At 38.9% G+C, this 16,648-nt stretch overlaps 3 protein-coding genes across 3 annotated transcripts in view; all 3 read right to left on the bottom strand.

The window, feature by feature from the left end:
- The window catches only part of LOC118220818, a 61,497-nt gene that overhangs the window by 16,828 nt on the left and 28,021 nt on the right, over positions 1-16,648 (bottom strand). The window lies entirely within an intron of this gene.
- LOC118220810 lies at positions 135-5,228 on the bottom strand. The gene is made up of 5 exons (XM_035405093.1): positions 5,069-5,228; positions 4,592-4,924; positions 1,951-2,232; positions 1,063-1,220; positions 135-814 (listed from the first exon to the last, which is right to left on the bottom strand). The coding sequence occupies exons 1-4, from the start codon at positions 5,109-5,111 to the stop codon at positions 1,078-1,080; spliced, it is 801 nt and encodes a 266-aa protein (XP_035260984.1). The 5' UTR covers positions 5,112-5,228; the 3' UTR covers positions 135-814; positions 1,063-1,077.
- On the bottom strand, positions 9,732-15,341 carry LOC118220793. The gene is made up of 7 exons (XM_035405034.1): positions 15,135-15,341; positions 14,640-14,957; positions 12,111-12,399; positions 11,185-11,369; positions 10,675-10,776; positions 10,496-10,542; positions 9,732-10,390 (listed from the first exon to the last, which is right to left on the bottom strand). Exons 1-7 carry the CDS (start codon positions 15,175-15,177, stop codon positions 10,226-10,228), a joined length of 1,149 nt encoding a protein of 382 aa, XP_035260925.1. The 5' UTR covers positions 15,178-15,341; the 3' UTR covers positions 9,732-10,225.

Below are 16,648 nucleotides of genomic sequence, written 5' to 3'. Positions count from 1 at the left end.
AAAGTGTTGTTGCCTGTACGTAGTTATAATTAGAAATGTTTCCATGGTCTTGCACAGCATTACACCCTTGGTGACAGGATGTAAAAGAAATAGATAAAAGAAAAAGACAGTTTGAAAATAAGTTTTTTCAATCATTATGATCTCCTCCAGTCAAGCTTTTTATTTAATTCAGTTGCAATAAGTTTGTCACAAGTAAAATATAATGTACAACACAATTGTACAACATATACATTTAACAGAAAAGTAGGCCAATAAAACAATTGAATCAAATCATTCAAACTTAATCCTATGTAATATCAGAGTGTAAAACTCATTGGACAGAAAGATTTGATCTTCTACCAATAACAGTGGGGTACCCACATATAAATAAAAATATATCTCTAGTGGTTAGTAAAGAACATAATGAAACTGGAGAGCATTATCCTCTAAACATTCAAGTACAAGTTTAGGGGGCCAAAATATGGAACAAAAAAAGTGTAATCTGCAAACTATGATGTCATGACTCTTCACCATACACAAATAAGTTGCTTGTAAAAACACAAGTTCAAAAATACATGAATAAATAAAACTCCTTCAAGCCCCATTCCATTTTATGCAGTCAACAGGTGCTCTTGTCAGACGAAATGACTTTCTGTGAACACTCAATCCATTTTTACAGCTGAATGTGTACTGAAACAGTGCTGGCATATTTGTGCCAAAGTACAGTGGCAGAGTCCCATTGCGGAATGAAACCTACAACCCCTGAGTTTCAAATCCAGCTTCCTAACATATGCCATATGCCACTCCTTTAGATCCTGTCAGTGCTGTCCATTCCCTGAGAGAGGGGGAGTGGGGGGAGAGAGAGAGAGAGAGAGAGAGAGAGAGAGAATGAGAAAGAGGGGGGGAGTGAGAGGGAGAGATTTTTTAAAAGTGGAAATACTAATAGTTGTGGAATAAATTTTCCATGTGATATTATGAAAAAATGCTAAATGACATTGAAAGAGTTCAGTAACTGAAAGCACATTCTTCACTCCAGCATTATACTTGATATATTTCAGGAGACAGTTGTATTGAATATCTGACCTGTGCTATAGGGCTCTACTTCCTCCGTCTACAGGCCCACAGCCCACTGGCTGTAACAGTCACCAGCAGCAGCACCACAGCCAGGGGAGACAGGTAGAGCAGCAGCTGGTACTGATCCTTGCCTGAAGCTGGCACTGATCCTTGCACTGAAGTAGCGTCTCAATATGACAAAACAACTTATAATTACACACAGACTCTGAGAACGAGTGTTATAAATCCTGGATAGTCTTGTATCTTTGATGGAGGTACAGGACTTAATTATAATACTTAACTTAAGATTCGGAACATCTTAATTAAATTTTGTGTATGTATTATGCAGAACTCAATATGTTACCCTAGCTAAGTTTGGCAACTTGATTAAAATCATAGGCTACTGGGAACATAAAAGCCGCTTTTCCACCGTATGGTACCAGCTCAACTCGACTCGACTCTACTCAACTCTACTCGCTTTTGGTACCAGATGCTTAGCGTTCCACTGCAAATAGTACCCCCGTCAATGTAGCTGGTCGTCATAGCAATGCCACATGACACTGCCATTTCTGACCAATCAGTGGTCTGCAGTGTTTCACGTCACCTTTTGGTATCTCCTTGGAACCTCGACGGAGGTGATACCAAAAAAATACCAGGTACCAGGTACTATCCACAACTTTTGCCCGATGGAAAACCACAAAAGGCGAGTAGAGTCGAGTCGAGTTGAGCCGGTACCATGCAGTGGAAAAGCGATTAAATAGGCAACAATAATGCACTACACCGTGAAGCTACTTACAATTGTTACATTTAAAATTTTGGGGAGAGTTGGCTAATAGCCAGACAATTATGATAAGTGAAAGGGAGACAGAACATGAGAAGATAAAGCATAAAACAGGGAGAAAAAAAACATTTTCTTACTATCTTGCATGAGCCGGGTTCGAATAATGACTCCAGTGCTGTGCCTACATACACAGTTCAAACCACGGATCCTGTCTTTCAAAGAGAGGATGGAGGACTGTATGAATGCGCCATGCTCATCTACAAAAGTTTTAGCTTTGGCCTCCGACAACGTCAGCCCGTCATTGGCATCATCTGTTTCCCACTGAGGATCACTCCAGTGTGGACCCCCGCCTTTCAATTCACATAGAATGGTTCCTGTGCGACCGAGGAACACGCGCATTACAGGGAGGCTCTTGGGATCTGAGGAGAAAGAGAGACGGGATGTATAGCAGAATGGGTCTCATGAAACCACAATGGGAAATTAAAATTACATGCCCGGTCATCACCGTAAATGAGGACCTGTTCTCAACTGACCTACCTGGTTAAATAAATCTAATTATAACCTGACATTGATTGGAGGACACACTTAGGGAAAGTTATGCCTCCTGTTTCAAGCATTTGCTGAGCTGAAAACCTTCACTCACATAGCAGAGTTAGATTAATAACCACATAGTTGTTTGATCTTACAGTTGAGAACCATGTTTCTGTACAAATTTTCTTCCATAGCCATTTTCATTATCTATCTTACAAAACGTATTGAGGTAGGATTGAAACTTCCCACAATCCGATGGCATAACTATTTATCTTTATGAATAAAACAAAATTGAAAAGCAGGTAATAAAGTGTTATCCAAATCACTCAGCACACTCAATAATTCAACAAGACAAGGAAGCGATCAAAGACAAATAGTCACTGACAGCTGAACTGTAATCAATAATTGAGAATATTGAGGCCATTTTTAATTGTGTTGTCTTGTGAGTTCTCTGAAACAGTTTTTATTTATGTGTCCACTGGGGATGAAAGCACAGATGCACATTTGAAAGCTTTCTTCTTGGTCAGGCAAAACTGGCTATTTTGAAGAGCCACAAAGATTCTGTGGTACAAAGGGCAGAGTTAGATTTTGTTGTAATGTTCAGGTTTAATTTGTACCAGAGTAAAACTGGAGTTTATTTATGATAAGCTTCAACTGGAGATGTTCAAAACTATCTGGGGTGTTGGGGGTGTTGTGTGTTCAGTAACTGGGGGACAATAGCAAATGAGGTGGTGAAGAATGTGACTAAATTCAATTAGATTTTATTCATATTTTTATTATTTTTTCCCTCTTTTGTTCCCTCTGTTGAATCTTTGAAGCACTTATTGTTGGACAACTGAATTTGGCATTTGTGGTTGGATGAAAGGAAGACTACTCAATCAAATATTTTAGCTCTCCTTCAAACTCAGTTGTCTTTGAAGTCGAATGGTGTCAAATTTTTTTCCCAGTTTGAGAAATCTTGAATGAATGTAGATATTGTGAGATTTCTGTTTTTGAAACTCGTAGGGTTCACATTACAAAGAGCCAAATGTCCAGGAACAGAACAAACCAGTTATACAGTGCCCACTGCTTATAGGCCGCTCGCTATAATATGATTAAATGGTGAAATCATAATTTTCCAAATACAAGATGCAGAGTGTAGTCTATTCACAGTGACTTTTGATAGGTTCAGCTTCAACAATGTCCTCGTGGCAATGATAGCCGAGACTTTGTTCTGCTGTGTTTTAAAAACACTCTCAGAAAAAAGTATGAAAGAGTGCATGAAAAGATACCAACGCTTGCAACTGAGGTGGTACAGGTGCATCAAATTGTATCCATATCAAGTTGTATCAAAACATAATTCATTTGCACCTTTTTGCTTGTAAAGGCTGGCCTACTCAGTACCCAACATGGGTGTCAACATTTGGGAAATTTGTTCCTTAAAAAACAAAAATGTTGCCTACCGCCACTGAATTGACCCTTTCCACTGCTCTTAATCTATCCGCAATCCTGCATGGCGGGGCGTTGCTGTTTCTTATTGTAGGTGTATATATATATATATATATATATACACACACCCATCAGCCACAACATTTAAACCACCTACCTAATAATGTGTAGGTCCCCCTCGAGCCGCCAAAACAGCTCTGACCCGTCGAGGCATGGATTCCACCTTTGAAGGCGTCCTCTGGTATATTTGGATTTCTGTATATATTTGTATCTACTGTATATTTGTATCTAATATTTTGTATCTATTGTAAATTTGTATCTGATTGTGTTACTTTGTTGTCTTTGATGCTGCAACAGTGCAAATTCCCCCCGGGGATCAATAAAGTACACTACTACTACTTATTACATGAATTGTTTTTTATTACATAAAAAAAATTGAAATGGATTACATTATTGGGAGTTATTACACTATTGGTAGTTTATTACATTATTATTTGCTACAGGGATATAAAAAGCTAAGATATTGTTAGAGGGTGAATTATTTCCACATGATTTTAAAAACTCTTGACGGGTCAGAGCTGTTTTGGCGGTTTTTCACGAGGGGGACCTACACAATATTAGGCAGGTGGTTTTAATGTTGTGGCTGATGGGTGTATATATATATATATAACTCCTATATACAGATAATTGTTATGAGATCGACCTTCGGGTTTACAAATATTGCAATCCGCAATATCGCAGAAATGTTGCTCTATACAAAGACAATTTTGCGGGAGAATCCCCAACGTAATTCTGCCATGGCATGCACTTGTATCTTACCTATTACGGCTACAATTGTGGAGGAACCCAGTTTTAAGTTTTTTTCAGAAAACACCGCGGCGAAGCTGCGTCCGGAGTCGCCGATTGTTGCACTGGAGACGGTTAGATGCGCATCCTTAGAGTCCACGCGAAGCTCTCCCCTGTAACGACCGTCCTTTAACTTGTAAAGGTAGAAATTAGTTATTTGCTCCATCTTTCCACTCGGTCTCAGATGGTACCAGCTGACGGATGTGTCATAAAGCGATATTTCTTTGTCACGGCTGTGGATGGTCACATTTTGCCCTATGTCCTTGAATACTATAGGAGCAGGGTTAACCAAACCTTCAGCAGTTTCTAAGGGACAGAAAACGGAGTTAAACATGATTCACCTTCAAGAATTTGCATACGACGACAACAACAACAACAACAACAACAACAACAATAATAATAATAATAATAATAATAATAATAATAACAACAATACTAGCAAATACTCACGGTACTTGAGGATAATCAGCAAAACTATGAATAAAGAAAGCATGATGAGATTAATTGTAATGAACTGTTTCAAATTTTGCCAAACCAAAAACGAGAGAAGTATCTCACCATCACACACCCACCCATATTGTATGTGTGTGTGTGTGTGTGTGTGTGAGAGAGAGAGAGATTCTCGCCCTCTGCATGCACATTTGTGCAGTGGAAACTAACTTGGATGGAAACTTACTTCATAGGGTAACTTCATCTACTGAGTGCCAACGATTTTGGTGCATGACTCTCAATTATCAGCACATCCAGTTATACTTTCAAAAATGCTGTAATGTTTCATATTAGATATGAATTAATATTCATAAGATGTACTGTTTATGTTTTGTTTTGGTTATCTGGCTGATATCAACATTCAATGACTCTTAATGTGAGTGCATGTGATAAATATATTGTATAATGTATGTGCGATTCTTCCTCAAAGGGTTTTATTATATACCAACAAAAATACTTAGTTTTACTTTTTATTACACTTTATTGAGTTCTTTTAAATTAAAATGTGCATTTCTTAATCATTTTCAGCATAATTTTGTTACTAGTGTCTATATTGTGTATTCAGTGAGGTAGTCTTGGAAATTTACAAAGACAATCAGACAACGTAACTAAGCATTGCATAACTGTTAACGACACATTGCTATATTACACCAGCTTCATGTTAATGATCAGTTGTGTTAATAGTGCTGTTGAAAGCTATTTAAAGGATACAGCCTATTTTCTAAAACGTTCACTCTATGTTTACAGGAATGATTTAATTTATTTAATGACTCTGATTAAAAGGCTCTTAAAAAGTCTTATGCTACATGTTTATACTAACAATACTGTCTGTATTCACACTGTGACCTATAGATCCTAGAGTGTACTGGCATACTATGAACCAACTGAACTAAACCTAAGATTATATTTTAGATTTTTCCCCTCATTAGTCATTTCCAGAAGGAGTAAAAAAAACTGTTGAACTGTCTTCAACTGTTGAACAGGTCAAGGAAACTCCACAGGATGTTGGTATAGATGTGTCAAAGGCTATCATAAAGAGAAGACTACACCAGCATAACCTCAGATGGTTCACCAAAAAATGCAAACCAGCAGTAAACCTCAAAAACCGAATAGCCGGGGTTAGATTTTTCTAAAAGTACATAAAAAAACCGTAGAGTCCTGGAATAAAGTCTTATGGACAGATGAGGCAAACGAGATGAGTATGAACATGTACCAAGGTGAAAGAAAGATGAAAGTGTGCAGAAAGGAAGGGACTGCTCATGATCAAAAGCACCCCCCTCATCTGTGAAACAAGATGGCCGTAGTGTATGGCTTGGGCATGTATGGCTGCCACTGGAACTGGCTTAGTTGTCCTCATTAATGATGTGGCTGCTGATGGCAGTGGCAGGATGGATTCTAAATGGTTGGATATCTGAAGTGTACAGAAACATCTGCTCAGATCCGGCCAAATGCCTCAAAACTTGATTGGCCGTCACCTTGCAGCAGGACAATGGCCCCAAACATACTGTTAAGTCCCAGGCATGTTATACCAGTGAACAGTTAATTATGCCTGTTTAAAACAGGAAACAATGCAGACAGTAGACTTTTGTGGTGTTGCATTGTGTTGGATGTTCTCTGTCAAGAGAAGAAGCCTCACACATCCCCATGAATAATCTACAGCTCCTGTTTAACCACAGCTCCCCCATGTGGTGAGAGAGCAGGAGTTACAGCTGAAAAGCTTTAATGTATTTTAAAATACAGGCACATACACATAAAAATCTCAGAAAAATAATGTGAAGCAGGAAATGTGACCATACTTTGTGTGTGTCTCTATACTACTAAAGCAACCAAGGAGCTTTTCAGGGCCAAAAAGTGTAATGTTCTTGACTGGTCAAGTCAAATACCAATGGTGAATCCAGTTAAATACGTGTTTCACTTATTGAAGAAAAGACTGAAGGCAAAGCACACCAGAAATAAATAGGAACTGAAGATGGCTGCAGCACAGGCCTGGCAGAGCATCACCAGGGAAGATATCCAGCATCTAGTGATGTCTGTGGGTTGCGGATTTCAGGCAGTCATCAAATGCAAAGAACTTGCCACAAAGTACTAAATATGGACTATTTCATATTGTGATGATTTGTCCAGTCACGTTTGCTCTCCTAAAATGGTAGAACTATATATAAAAAGGTCTGTAATTCCTTCATGGATTATTAAATGTGAATGTGAATTATCTGCTGCTGTAACACCCAAATTTCCCCACCTGGGGATTAATAAAGTCTATCTTATCTTATCTCATCTTATCTTATTAAATATCCTCAAATTAAAGATGATAGTCTATAATAATTTAATCTCATATTCATTGCTTTATTTCAAATGCAATGCTCTGGAGTACAGATCCAAAAAAAACAAAAATTGTATCACTCTCCCAATGTCTTTGCATGTAACTGTATGTGACCAACACATTAGGGCCAGTTTAACAGGAAGCTTGCCCGGAGTGAAAGAACATCAAAGAAGGAAATTATAAACCATCTAATCTTTGAAAAACTAAATTGGGAAGTATATCCCAGAGATTATGGGGTTAACCATGTATCTTTCTATCCAACTAATATTAATTACTTGATTTAAAAACTATAATCTAACACGTTCTATCTTTGATTTCATTGCTGATTGCTTCTTTTTTTAATACTATGGGTTTATACATAGTTTTGGGGGCCTCTAGTGATGAAAAAACATATGACACTCTTGCAAGATTTTCTGCAATTGTAACAGAGCCCTTGAATGCAGAAAGAGATCTCTCGCTAACTATGAATTAAATGTACTCCTAATTGCATCAGCAATATGATTCAAAATCATATCCCTCATATCCTTGGTGGTTTTATTAATCCCTGTCCCCAGGTAGGTCACCGTGTCCCTAACAGGGAAGTCAGGTATTGTTGAGCCAGGAGAGCATTTCCGAGCCAATTTTGCACATTTTCTCATGTTCACAATCAGATCCCCATGTGGAAAGTAATAGTACACTCAGCACACTTTATATAACTTTTAATAATACTTCAAGTATAAAATAGTATAGTTCAGGTATATTTTGCCATATCATTTTTTCACATGGGTGATGAGAACCTTTCAACAGCTTTTAGAGCTTCTTGTACCTGGCTTTCTTTTTCTGACTTTGGCAAGAGAAGCAGGTGGCTACGTCCATTTCATAACGTAGAGCTTTGTATGCAAAAGGGGCAGACCCAGGCAGTGAGGTTCCCACATCAATATGGCTGTGGTTGCAGATAGTTGCTGTTCCAAATTTGGGTGTGGCAAGACATTCTCAGCCCCAGGTCACATTTCTGTGAGAGCTTTTTTGAGATTTATCAACACCAGATTTAGGCCGTTAAGCTTTTTTGGCCACCATTTGGCCACAAGTTTATTTTGAGTTGAAATTTTTGCTCTGTACATACCCCTGCTGCCTGAATAAAACATACATGTCTTTACTATGATGTTATGTCATTAAACTACATTAAGCCTTAGTTTTCACCTAAATTACAACTTTGATGGTTAAAAAAATGCTTCCTGATTTATCTTGCACATTCCCCTCTGAATATACTGACTATTTCAGTTTTTCTGTTTAAAATGAACTCATTAAGCCCTCTCTTTGGCAGTTTTTCACTTAATTTATTTTGTGACTGAACGGATATACATTTCTTTCACCATTACTAAGTCCTATGGTGTCCAGTGTCCAACACATGGGAACACATCCATTTTTTTCCATCAATGTCAAAAAAAATTTTTGGCCCCCATAAGCAGTTTTCACATTAGGCCTTTTAGAATGTCCTTTTGTGTCCTTCGTATTTCTTGATTTTCACGTGCAAATTGCAAATCCTTGAGACTGAGCTACATTTACAAATGTTTTGAGGTCTGGTGATTTCCTCCTTCTCAGTCTGTCCTCAAGAATAGTTTGCTTGAACCGCATTTTTCACGGCACACTGTATTTTCTTTTATCTCCTCCTCTTTCTTTCTAGCAAGATGGTTAAGGTGTACGGAAAGTCCTGGCAATAGCCTCAGCAGTGCAAACTTGCAAACTTCAGAAAGCTTTCAGACTCAGCATAACAAAACAAAAAAAAATTAATAAAATAAAACCATAATTAAATTACTGACAATTAAAGCTAATTTATTTGTTTATTTGGCAAGTTCAATGCCTATTAATAACATTTCTGCAAATGTGAGTTAGCCAGGGAGGCTAAATTTTCATGTGTTGGCCAAGGGCTATATGCCGTTGGACTGTGGAAGTTAACCTGTGTACCCAGAGGAAACCCACAGGAGCACAGGGAGAACATGCCAGCTCCATGCATAGGGGATCTGGGCTGAACCCCCTTCCTGTGAGGCAGCAGTGCTAACCAATGTGCCTCCATGCTGTGGTTAGCAACAGCTGGGTTACTTCAAAAAAGGATTAACTTGAAGAATGAGTTTGGTGATGAAATGAACTTTTAAACAGGACAAGACAATACTGGAGTTTCAGTATGAACAAGCGATCTCCTCTTTACAATAGCTGAAGCAAATCTTTTGTACTTACAGCGTGAACATAAACCTTTTATATCTGCTCGTAACACAGATACAATATCAGCATCTTTTACTCTCCAGATAGCAGAAACAAGATGCACAGTTAGCATCACAAGAATTTATTTTGAGCTGAGAAAAAATGGAACATTTTTAATAATTAATGACTGAATAATTCATCATATAAAACATGAGCTAAGACAACAAAGTAATTGCCCAAACAGTTCACTTAAGATAAATCCAGCACAGTCTGCACATTTCTCACCAATCAACAGAAATTATGAAACATTGTGACAAGTAGCGCATTAATTGTGTTATTTTGTCTTGCTGCAGAAAAAAAGATCTTCAAACGAAATGTGATGTAATAAACATTTAGGAAGCACTGTTCTTATGGAGGCAAATATTTCTGTTAATGTTTCCCCAAAATTAGATGGTCGGGTAGAAATGTCAAACCCTGCAAGTTTACAATGAGAGACAGAAACACAGAATTTTCAAAAACCTAATTGACTGCCTGTCTTTGTTTGCCTCTCTTTCCTTCTCCCCACAAGCAGGTCTTGCAGTATCAGCGGGTCTTTCTGTAGGTATCCGAATCTCTGTCTTTCACCCATGCAGTACTCTTTCTTCACATTTGTATCTCACTTCGCTGTACACCAGTCTGTCTTCCTGACTGTTCTTCTGTCTGCTCTTCTGTCTTTGTCGTCTCTCTGTCTTGGGTTGTTTCCTGATATCCAGATGAGCATAGGTGATGTCCGAGGACACATCTCTCTGAAAAGACATGCATGGATGTGATTTGTAACTTTAGCTAAATGAAATACTTCATTCTGTTATGGGAGGATGTTGTTCATGTGACAGTACATGTAAAATGCTTACGCAAGAGTTCAGTGTTGGTGACACTTCTGTCGCTGATGGTTCTGAACCTGAAACACAGGGGAGTAACACACCTCTAATTTCTCACACCTCTATTTTCTTTCAGTCATTGTATGTGGTGTTTACTGGCATGTCATTCACACATTTTCTCCTTCAGTGTTAGGGGAGCATGAACAGCATACCTTTGTGCTGGTGGCGGAGACAGTGACAGATGAGCAGGGTGAGAAGGCACACACAGAGCACACAAAAGGCTATTTCACCATATAGGACTCCATTGCACCATTCTGAAAATCACATAGAACCATACTGGACTATTATAGTAGCTATACACAAACATACTAACAACCAAGCCTTTATATTAAATTTACAATGACATATTGTACACATTTATACATTCATTCATAAATTCATTGCCATGGAATTATGAAGTACGTTTCACGTGCAATAACATCCATAGACAGCAGGTGGCGATGTTGTATTAGATTGTAGTGTGCCGTGTTCTCATGCTGGTTACCTACGTCTACCTACATACGGATGTTTAGCTTTTTAAAAAATAAGATATATAAGCACAGCCTGTTAATGTCCTTAATTGTTTATTCAAATGATGACTATTCATAACAGGATGTCATTTAGATAGATAGACAGACCGACAGACAGAAAGACAGATAGACAAAGTGTGTACTCATACTAACCAGAGTCAGTATGGGTTTGCTGACGGAATGAAAACTTTGGGCTCTGAACAGAGACATTCACCCCAACCTGGACCTCACACCACAATTCTTCATCCATTTCCACCATCTTATCCAAATCCATCCCCTCATCCTCCCAGTCAGACTTCACTTTTCGTCCAATTCGCAACTGGCTCTCTACCCTGTACCTGTAAGCAATAAAGCAAGAAGTTAGAGAGAAGCATAGACTACTTGTACATCTTTCTTTCCTTATGCACACTATATGACCAAAAGTGTCTGGACACCCCTTGGTCTGGGCCTGTTTTTCATGGTTTTGGCTTGGCCCTTTAGTTCCAATGAGGGCAAATTTTAATGCTACAGCATACAATCACATTCTAGACGATTATGTGCTTCCCCAATGGGGGAAAAAAATTGGGTTCAAAAAGATTTGAATTATTTTCATGGACTTTTATTCATTTAGAGACACATTGCATATTTAAGACTGTCACGCCCGTGCTCACCATATTCCTTACATTTTTTGCCCCATTTAATAAGGTAAGGGAGGGCTAATGTTTATCTATAAACAGTAAGCAGCTCTGTAGAGTCAGGGACTATTTTACACCATGCAGGCCACACATTATTACAAGAGAACAAGCACCAGTCAGAGGACAGATGCATCTCTCACTGATAGTAACTGCACTGGGCACCTTGTTAATGGGTGAAGTTCATACAAGGTTAACTCAAGATTACTTAACCCACCCAACCCCTGGTAGGATGAGGCCAATTCTGCCCTGCACTGCGGACTGCAGGTTATAGTTAGGTAATGACAGGTTCAGGCTTACGATAGCTATGTTTATGCCTTCACCAACTGACTGACTCAGAAGCCCTCAAATGCATATTTTTATGCAAAATAAGAACAGTCCATTTGAATGCAAAAATTTCCTACTTACCCTCTCTCGGTGTCTGTCAAAGACCAGGTCTGGCCAGTTTTGTTCCATGATTCGCGGGTCGACCGCCAGTAGATATTTACCCAGGGGGCACTGAGTCTGGTCACTACACAGCGCAACTCAGTGTGCCCTACAGCCAGAAGGGCACTCTCTTTAGTCTCATTCCTCCATTCAAATATAAACTCTTGACCACTGTTTGGTGTTTGAGCTTCACTCCAATCCAGCTCTGGGCTTCCACCCTCACCTTTCCATTCATTCAGCAAATGCAATTCACTGCTGTTTGTCCAGACGTCTGCTCAAGAACAATAAAACAGATAAGGGCAAATAAATGTTAAATAATACTCCTTCATCTTTACAGGTTTTTGTTTAATTTCAGTGTCTACTACTACATAGTGAAATGGATGAACAGAATACAATTAAGCTGAAAATATTAAAAATCATTTCAGAACAATGTGCCATCAGGATTAAATAAATGCTCCCCACAGTCACATCTGAATTCACAGCTCAGTTTAATTTGTCGCAGGATCAGTGAAAGGATAACATAGCAACAATTCTTCTGATTTACAGGTGCAGGTCACATTGCATCTTCAGGTTGAATTTTCTGCCCAAATGTTTGCTTTTTTAATTTATTTTTTTAAGAAAACATTCTGCTACTAGAAGAGCCCTTTTCTGCCCTATTGTGCCATAAATAGGTACAATTTCAACAACAGATTACAAAACAAACCAATTAGCTACAGTTCAGTATAGCTGCAGATATATTCCTAAAATTACATATTGTTAGTATGAACGGGCAACTCCAAATATATAAGAAACACCAAACATAGCATCCCTCTCTGTGTTGTACTTCTCCTCACTGTTCTCGATGAAACTGCGAGCTCATGCTCTCAAGTTCAAATTTGTAGTGAAATGATTCAGAATTGCTTGTCTGATTTCCTTGCATCTTGAACCAATTTACGGGCATTACAGTTAAACCACAGATGCCTCTAGCTGAAGACATCTTTCCGACATGCATGCCATCACCTTAGCCACGATTCCTTATGAAACATCCGTAAGTTCGGCCGTCCGTATCACTGAAGCTCTGGCCAAACATGTTCCAACAATCATCCCTCTTTCATCTGAAGTCTCTGAAATCTTTTTATTTCAGCTAAAATAATGGGCAAGTGGGCCTGGATAGATTTATTTTATTAACAATAACGTCAAGCATTCTGGGTTGTCTGTGGCTTAATGAACTCAGGATCCAGGATCCGGAAAGTGGCAACATTGTGTTTTGTTCCAACTTTTTTTTTTTTTTAATTACACATCTCACTCGCACACATATCCAGACACACGCACACACACTCATAGCCTACATGCATCCACACACGTGCATTTATTCCGATTTCAATAAACGTTTTTCCTTTACAAACATTCGTTGTGGTCTCCGTTTTGTTTGATTAGCCCGATCCCATTCGCAACAAATTGCACGTTTGTTTGAAGTTTCTACCAACCATAAACAGTATTTACAGTTGTAACCTACTTTTGATTTATCGGAGAAGATTTTTTCAGCCTATTATTCTTCGCCCATTAATACTCGTTTGCTGCCCAGTGCCTTAACACTAATAAATGAACACATGGTTGGCCACACCTGAAAAATTAAATCTGAGCCGCTGCCGTAGTGTGGCCTATTGGATACAATCTTGGTGCCTTTTTTTCATAGTTATTCATGTTTGAGTAACCTGTGTGGATCCCCGTGACACCACAATCGGTACACTTGGGGGTCTTTGATCTAATCGCGACTGCAGGTGACATAATGTCTCTCAGTACAACCAAACTTTTCTGGAAACCCTGGATGTTGAGAATCCTTCTCTCAGCATTCCACAGTTATTTTCTGCCGGTTATCGCGGGTTTCATTCCACTTTGGGAGACGCATACATATGGCAAGACGTTCAATATTTGCATCGCATATGCAAGTCAGTCTGCTTTTCTACCACTGGTTTACTCTTATTATGTTGCTATGAATAATCAAGCTTGTGTATTATAGATATTCGCCATTTGCTGTTGGGCGCAATTATTTTCCCCTCGGCTGATTAATAGACCGTATAGCCTACTATAATGTCATTAAAATTTTAGGCTGAGCCCACCGATTCCTTAATACAATGTAACTCCAATCCAAAAAAGTTTTGATCAAATTCAACCTCTTCGCCAAGCAATGATTAAACAGCACGATGGTTTTGTGCCTCCAGGACTAAGGCTGAAAACCACTGAGGTGGACTACAAGCCTTGTCAGCCACCGTTTTAGGCTGCATGTGCGAGGTGTGTTTGGTCAGCAATTAATGGGTTTTTACATATATTCCTTGTAAAGATCCTATTCTGGCACATTTTCCAGAAATATCTTAATCGGCTAGTCAAAAACCCTGAATTGTCACAGGACAACATCGCGGTCCTTTGACACCACTACCCGTTCATCTCGAGCCAGGACCCATTTCTCCACAATTTAGACCAAAATATAATTTTTTCGGGTCAAAACTACTTGGGGACGTGGTTTTTACTCACCTCCGACCGTTAAAATGGTTCCATTATCGGTAAACTGGAGGTAGCTACTGAGGTGCTCTCCACAGTAATACCGCCCAGAATCCCCCGATTCCACATGTAAAACCGTCAGGGTAACCCAGATATCGTCTGTTCTTTTGCTGGTGAATCGGCACGGCGATTTCTCACATTTAGTATCGATAATTTGCAGTGTCTCATTCGAATTCATTCGAACCCAGCGGACAAGCTCGTCGTAACAGCCACCGTCCTTGGAACACCGACAACTGAGTGTGGCATTCTCCCCCGCTCTGGCGAACACGATCGAGCAAGAGACGGAACCCGCTGCAATAAACAAAGAGGTCGAATTAAAACAGAATCTCTGACAAGTGCCAAAATACCCAGATTACATTATATTATATATTATTTCACATTATTTGGTTTAATGTTTTCAAGTAAACCGCCGTAATTTTTCCATACATTTGAAATATATATATATATATAGGCTAATTTAGTACTCACTGCAGGACAGAGCGAAGAGTATGAAATGGAGAACCTGTGGCATGTCCGCAGAACCCGATGGTGCAAGCGTGTCAGTCCGGTTTCGTCTGCCAGATAAGACTGACTGCTTACAGATATGCGTGCCAAGTTCAGGCTCGCCTTCTCACGCTAAAAGCCAAAGGGCGAGTTTCCATTCGGAATGGAACACACTTTCGCCACACAAACAAGCGTTTCTCGGCCATTTCGAACGATCGAAACTGAAAAAACCCGCAGAAATAACCGCAACTAAACTGTTTGAAAGAGAAGTAGGCCGTCCAAGGCGGTGTCTCAACCATCTCCGACGTTAACTGTTTGCGCACAAACAACATCGAGGCTGCGTGGTTTTTAGATCTGCCGACTGCTTTTAAGAAACAAAAGCTCACCAAAATTCCAACCACGCTGAAACCACTTGTTATTTACTTGTTTGGCCTTTAAGGACAAGCACAACTCCATGCATGCAGGCTTGCATGCAAAAAAAACAAAGAACAGAAAAAAACAAAAACAGCTCTCATGTAAAACACTGAGTCATTGTCTCACGGTCTCAATTTATCATTATGCTAATAACGCAATGTGTTATCAAATTTAAAAAATTGTAGATTTACTTTTTTAGCTTTTAGCTTCGCATTTTTTCTTTCTTTCATCAACATTCTTCTTCTTATTATTATTATTATTGTTATTATTATTGCTATTATTATTATTATTATTAGTAGTAGTAGTAGTATAATTGTTATTGTCACAACCTGGCTTGGAAGTTCATTAAAAAAGAGAGATGGAACAAGAAAAATAAAACTAGTTTAAATCAGTTACTTGAAATCACAATAGAGACTAATTAACACTAACAGCAGCTGAGTACCACACATCAAATTTCTTATGACTAGCTCTATGTATCTGAGCTATTTATGTTTCCATATAAATAATATCAAGGAAGCTATTCACCCAATGAGACCTGGGGCCTCATTTATAAAACGGACTTACGATCAATTTTGATCTTAAGTATGACTTACGCAGAAAACCACATATAAGTAGAAATAAAACCTTACTTTGACGTGGAAATTATCTTATGTCTACGAAAAGTCTAGACTTGACGTAAGTTATTTTCCTGCTGGTTATGTATGGCTATTTTCTCCCCCCTTGCAGTTTAAGGTCAGACCATTTCTTTTTCAGATCAGCCACAGTTCTGTCTTGCTGCCCACCTCATTCACTGCAGCGGCGACATACTCCCAAGCTACCTGTTTGGCTTTGTTTGTCAACCCACTATTTAGTCCACCAAATAATACGTGATCCCTGTCTTCAATCTCCTCTACCATCGCCGTGATCGCGTCTTCCAAAAAGTTTTCTCTTTTGGTCCATGGTTATTCCTGACTAAACCCTCATTTGTGCTAGCATTATATAAGGGGAAATTGCCGATTGAAAGGCACGTTCAGGTGCCGTCAATTTTTAAGTTAATTTGAGATTTATAGATCACTGGTAAGTAAGTTACAAAAGGGCTTCTTAGA

The sequence above is a fragment of the Anguilla anguilla genome, chromosome 1 (genome assembly GCF_013347855.1).
Source record: "Anguilla anguilla isolate fAngAng1 chromosome 1, fAngAng1.pri, whole genome shotgun sequence".
In the NCBI taxonomy this organism is placed as follows: Eukaryota; Metazoa; Chordata; class Actinopteri; order Anguilliformes; family Anguillidae; genus Anguilla; species Anguilla anguilla.
Note: the sequence above shows the minus strand (reverse complement) of the source record. Positions and strands in the feature narration are given on the sequence as shown.

Coding starts and splice junctions, on each gene's coding strand:
- LOC118220793 (XM_035405034.1), bottom strand. CDS start 15,177: ATGCCACAGGTTCTCCATTTCATACTCTTCGCTCTGTCCTGCA. Junction 11,370..12,110: donor TTGACAGACACCGAGAGAGG/GTAAGTAGGAAA, acceptor TATTGCTTACAG/GTACAGGGTAGAGAGCCAGT. Junction 10,543..10,674: donor TCTCCGCCACCAGCACAAAG/GTATGCTGTTCA, acceptor CCTGTGTTTCAG/GTTCAGAACCATCAGCGACA.
- LOC118220810 (XM_035405093.1), bottom strand. CDS start 5,111: ATGCTTTCTTTATTCATAGTTTTGCTGATTATCCTCAAGTACC. Junction 4,925..5,068: donor GCTGATTATCCTCAAGTACC/GTGAGTATTTGC, acceptor TCTGTCCCTTAG/AAACTGCTGAAGGTTTGGTT. Junction 1,221..1,950: donor AACCCGGCTCATGCAAGATA/GTAAGAAAATGT, acceptor TGTCATATTGAG/ACGCTACTTCAGTGCAAGGA.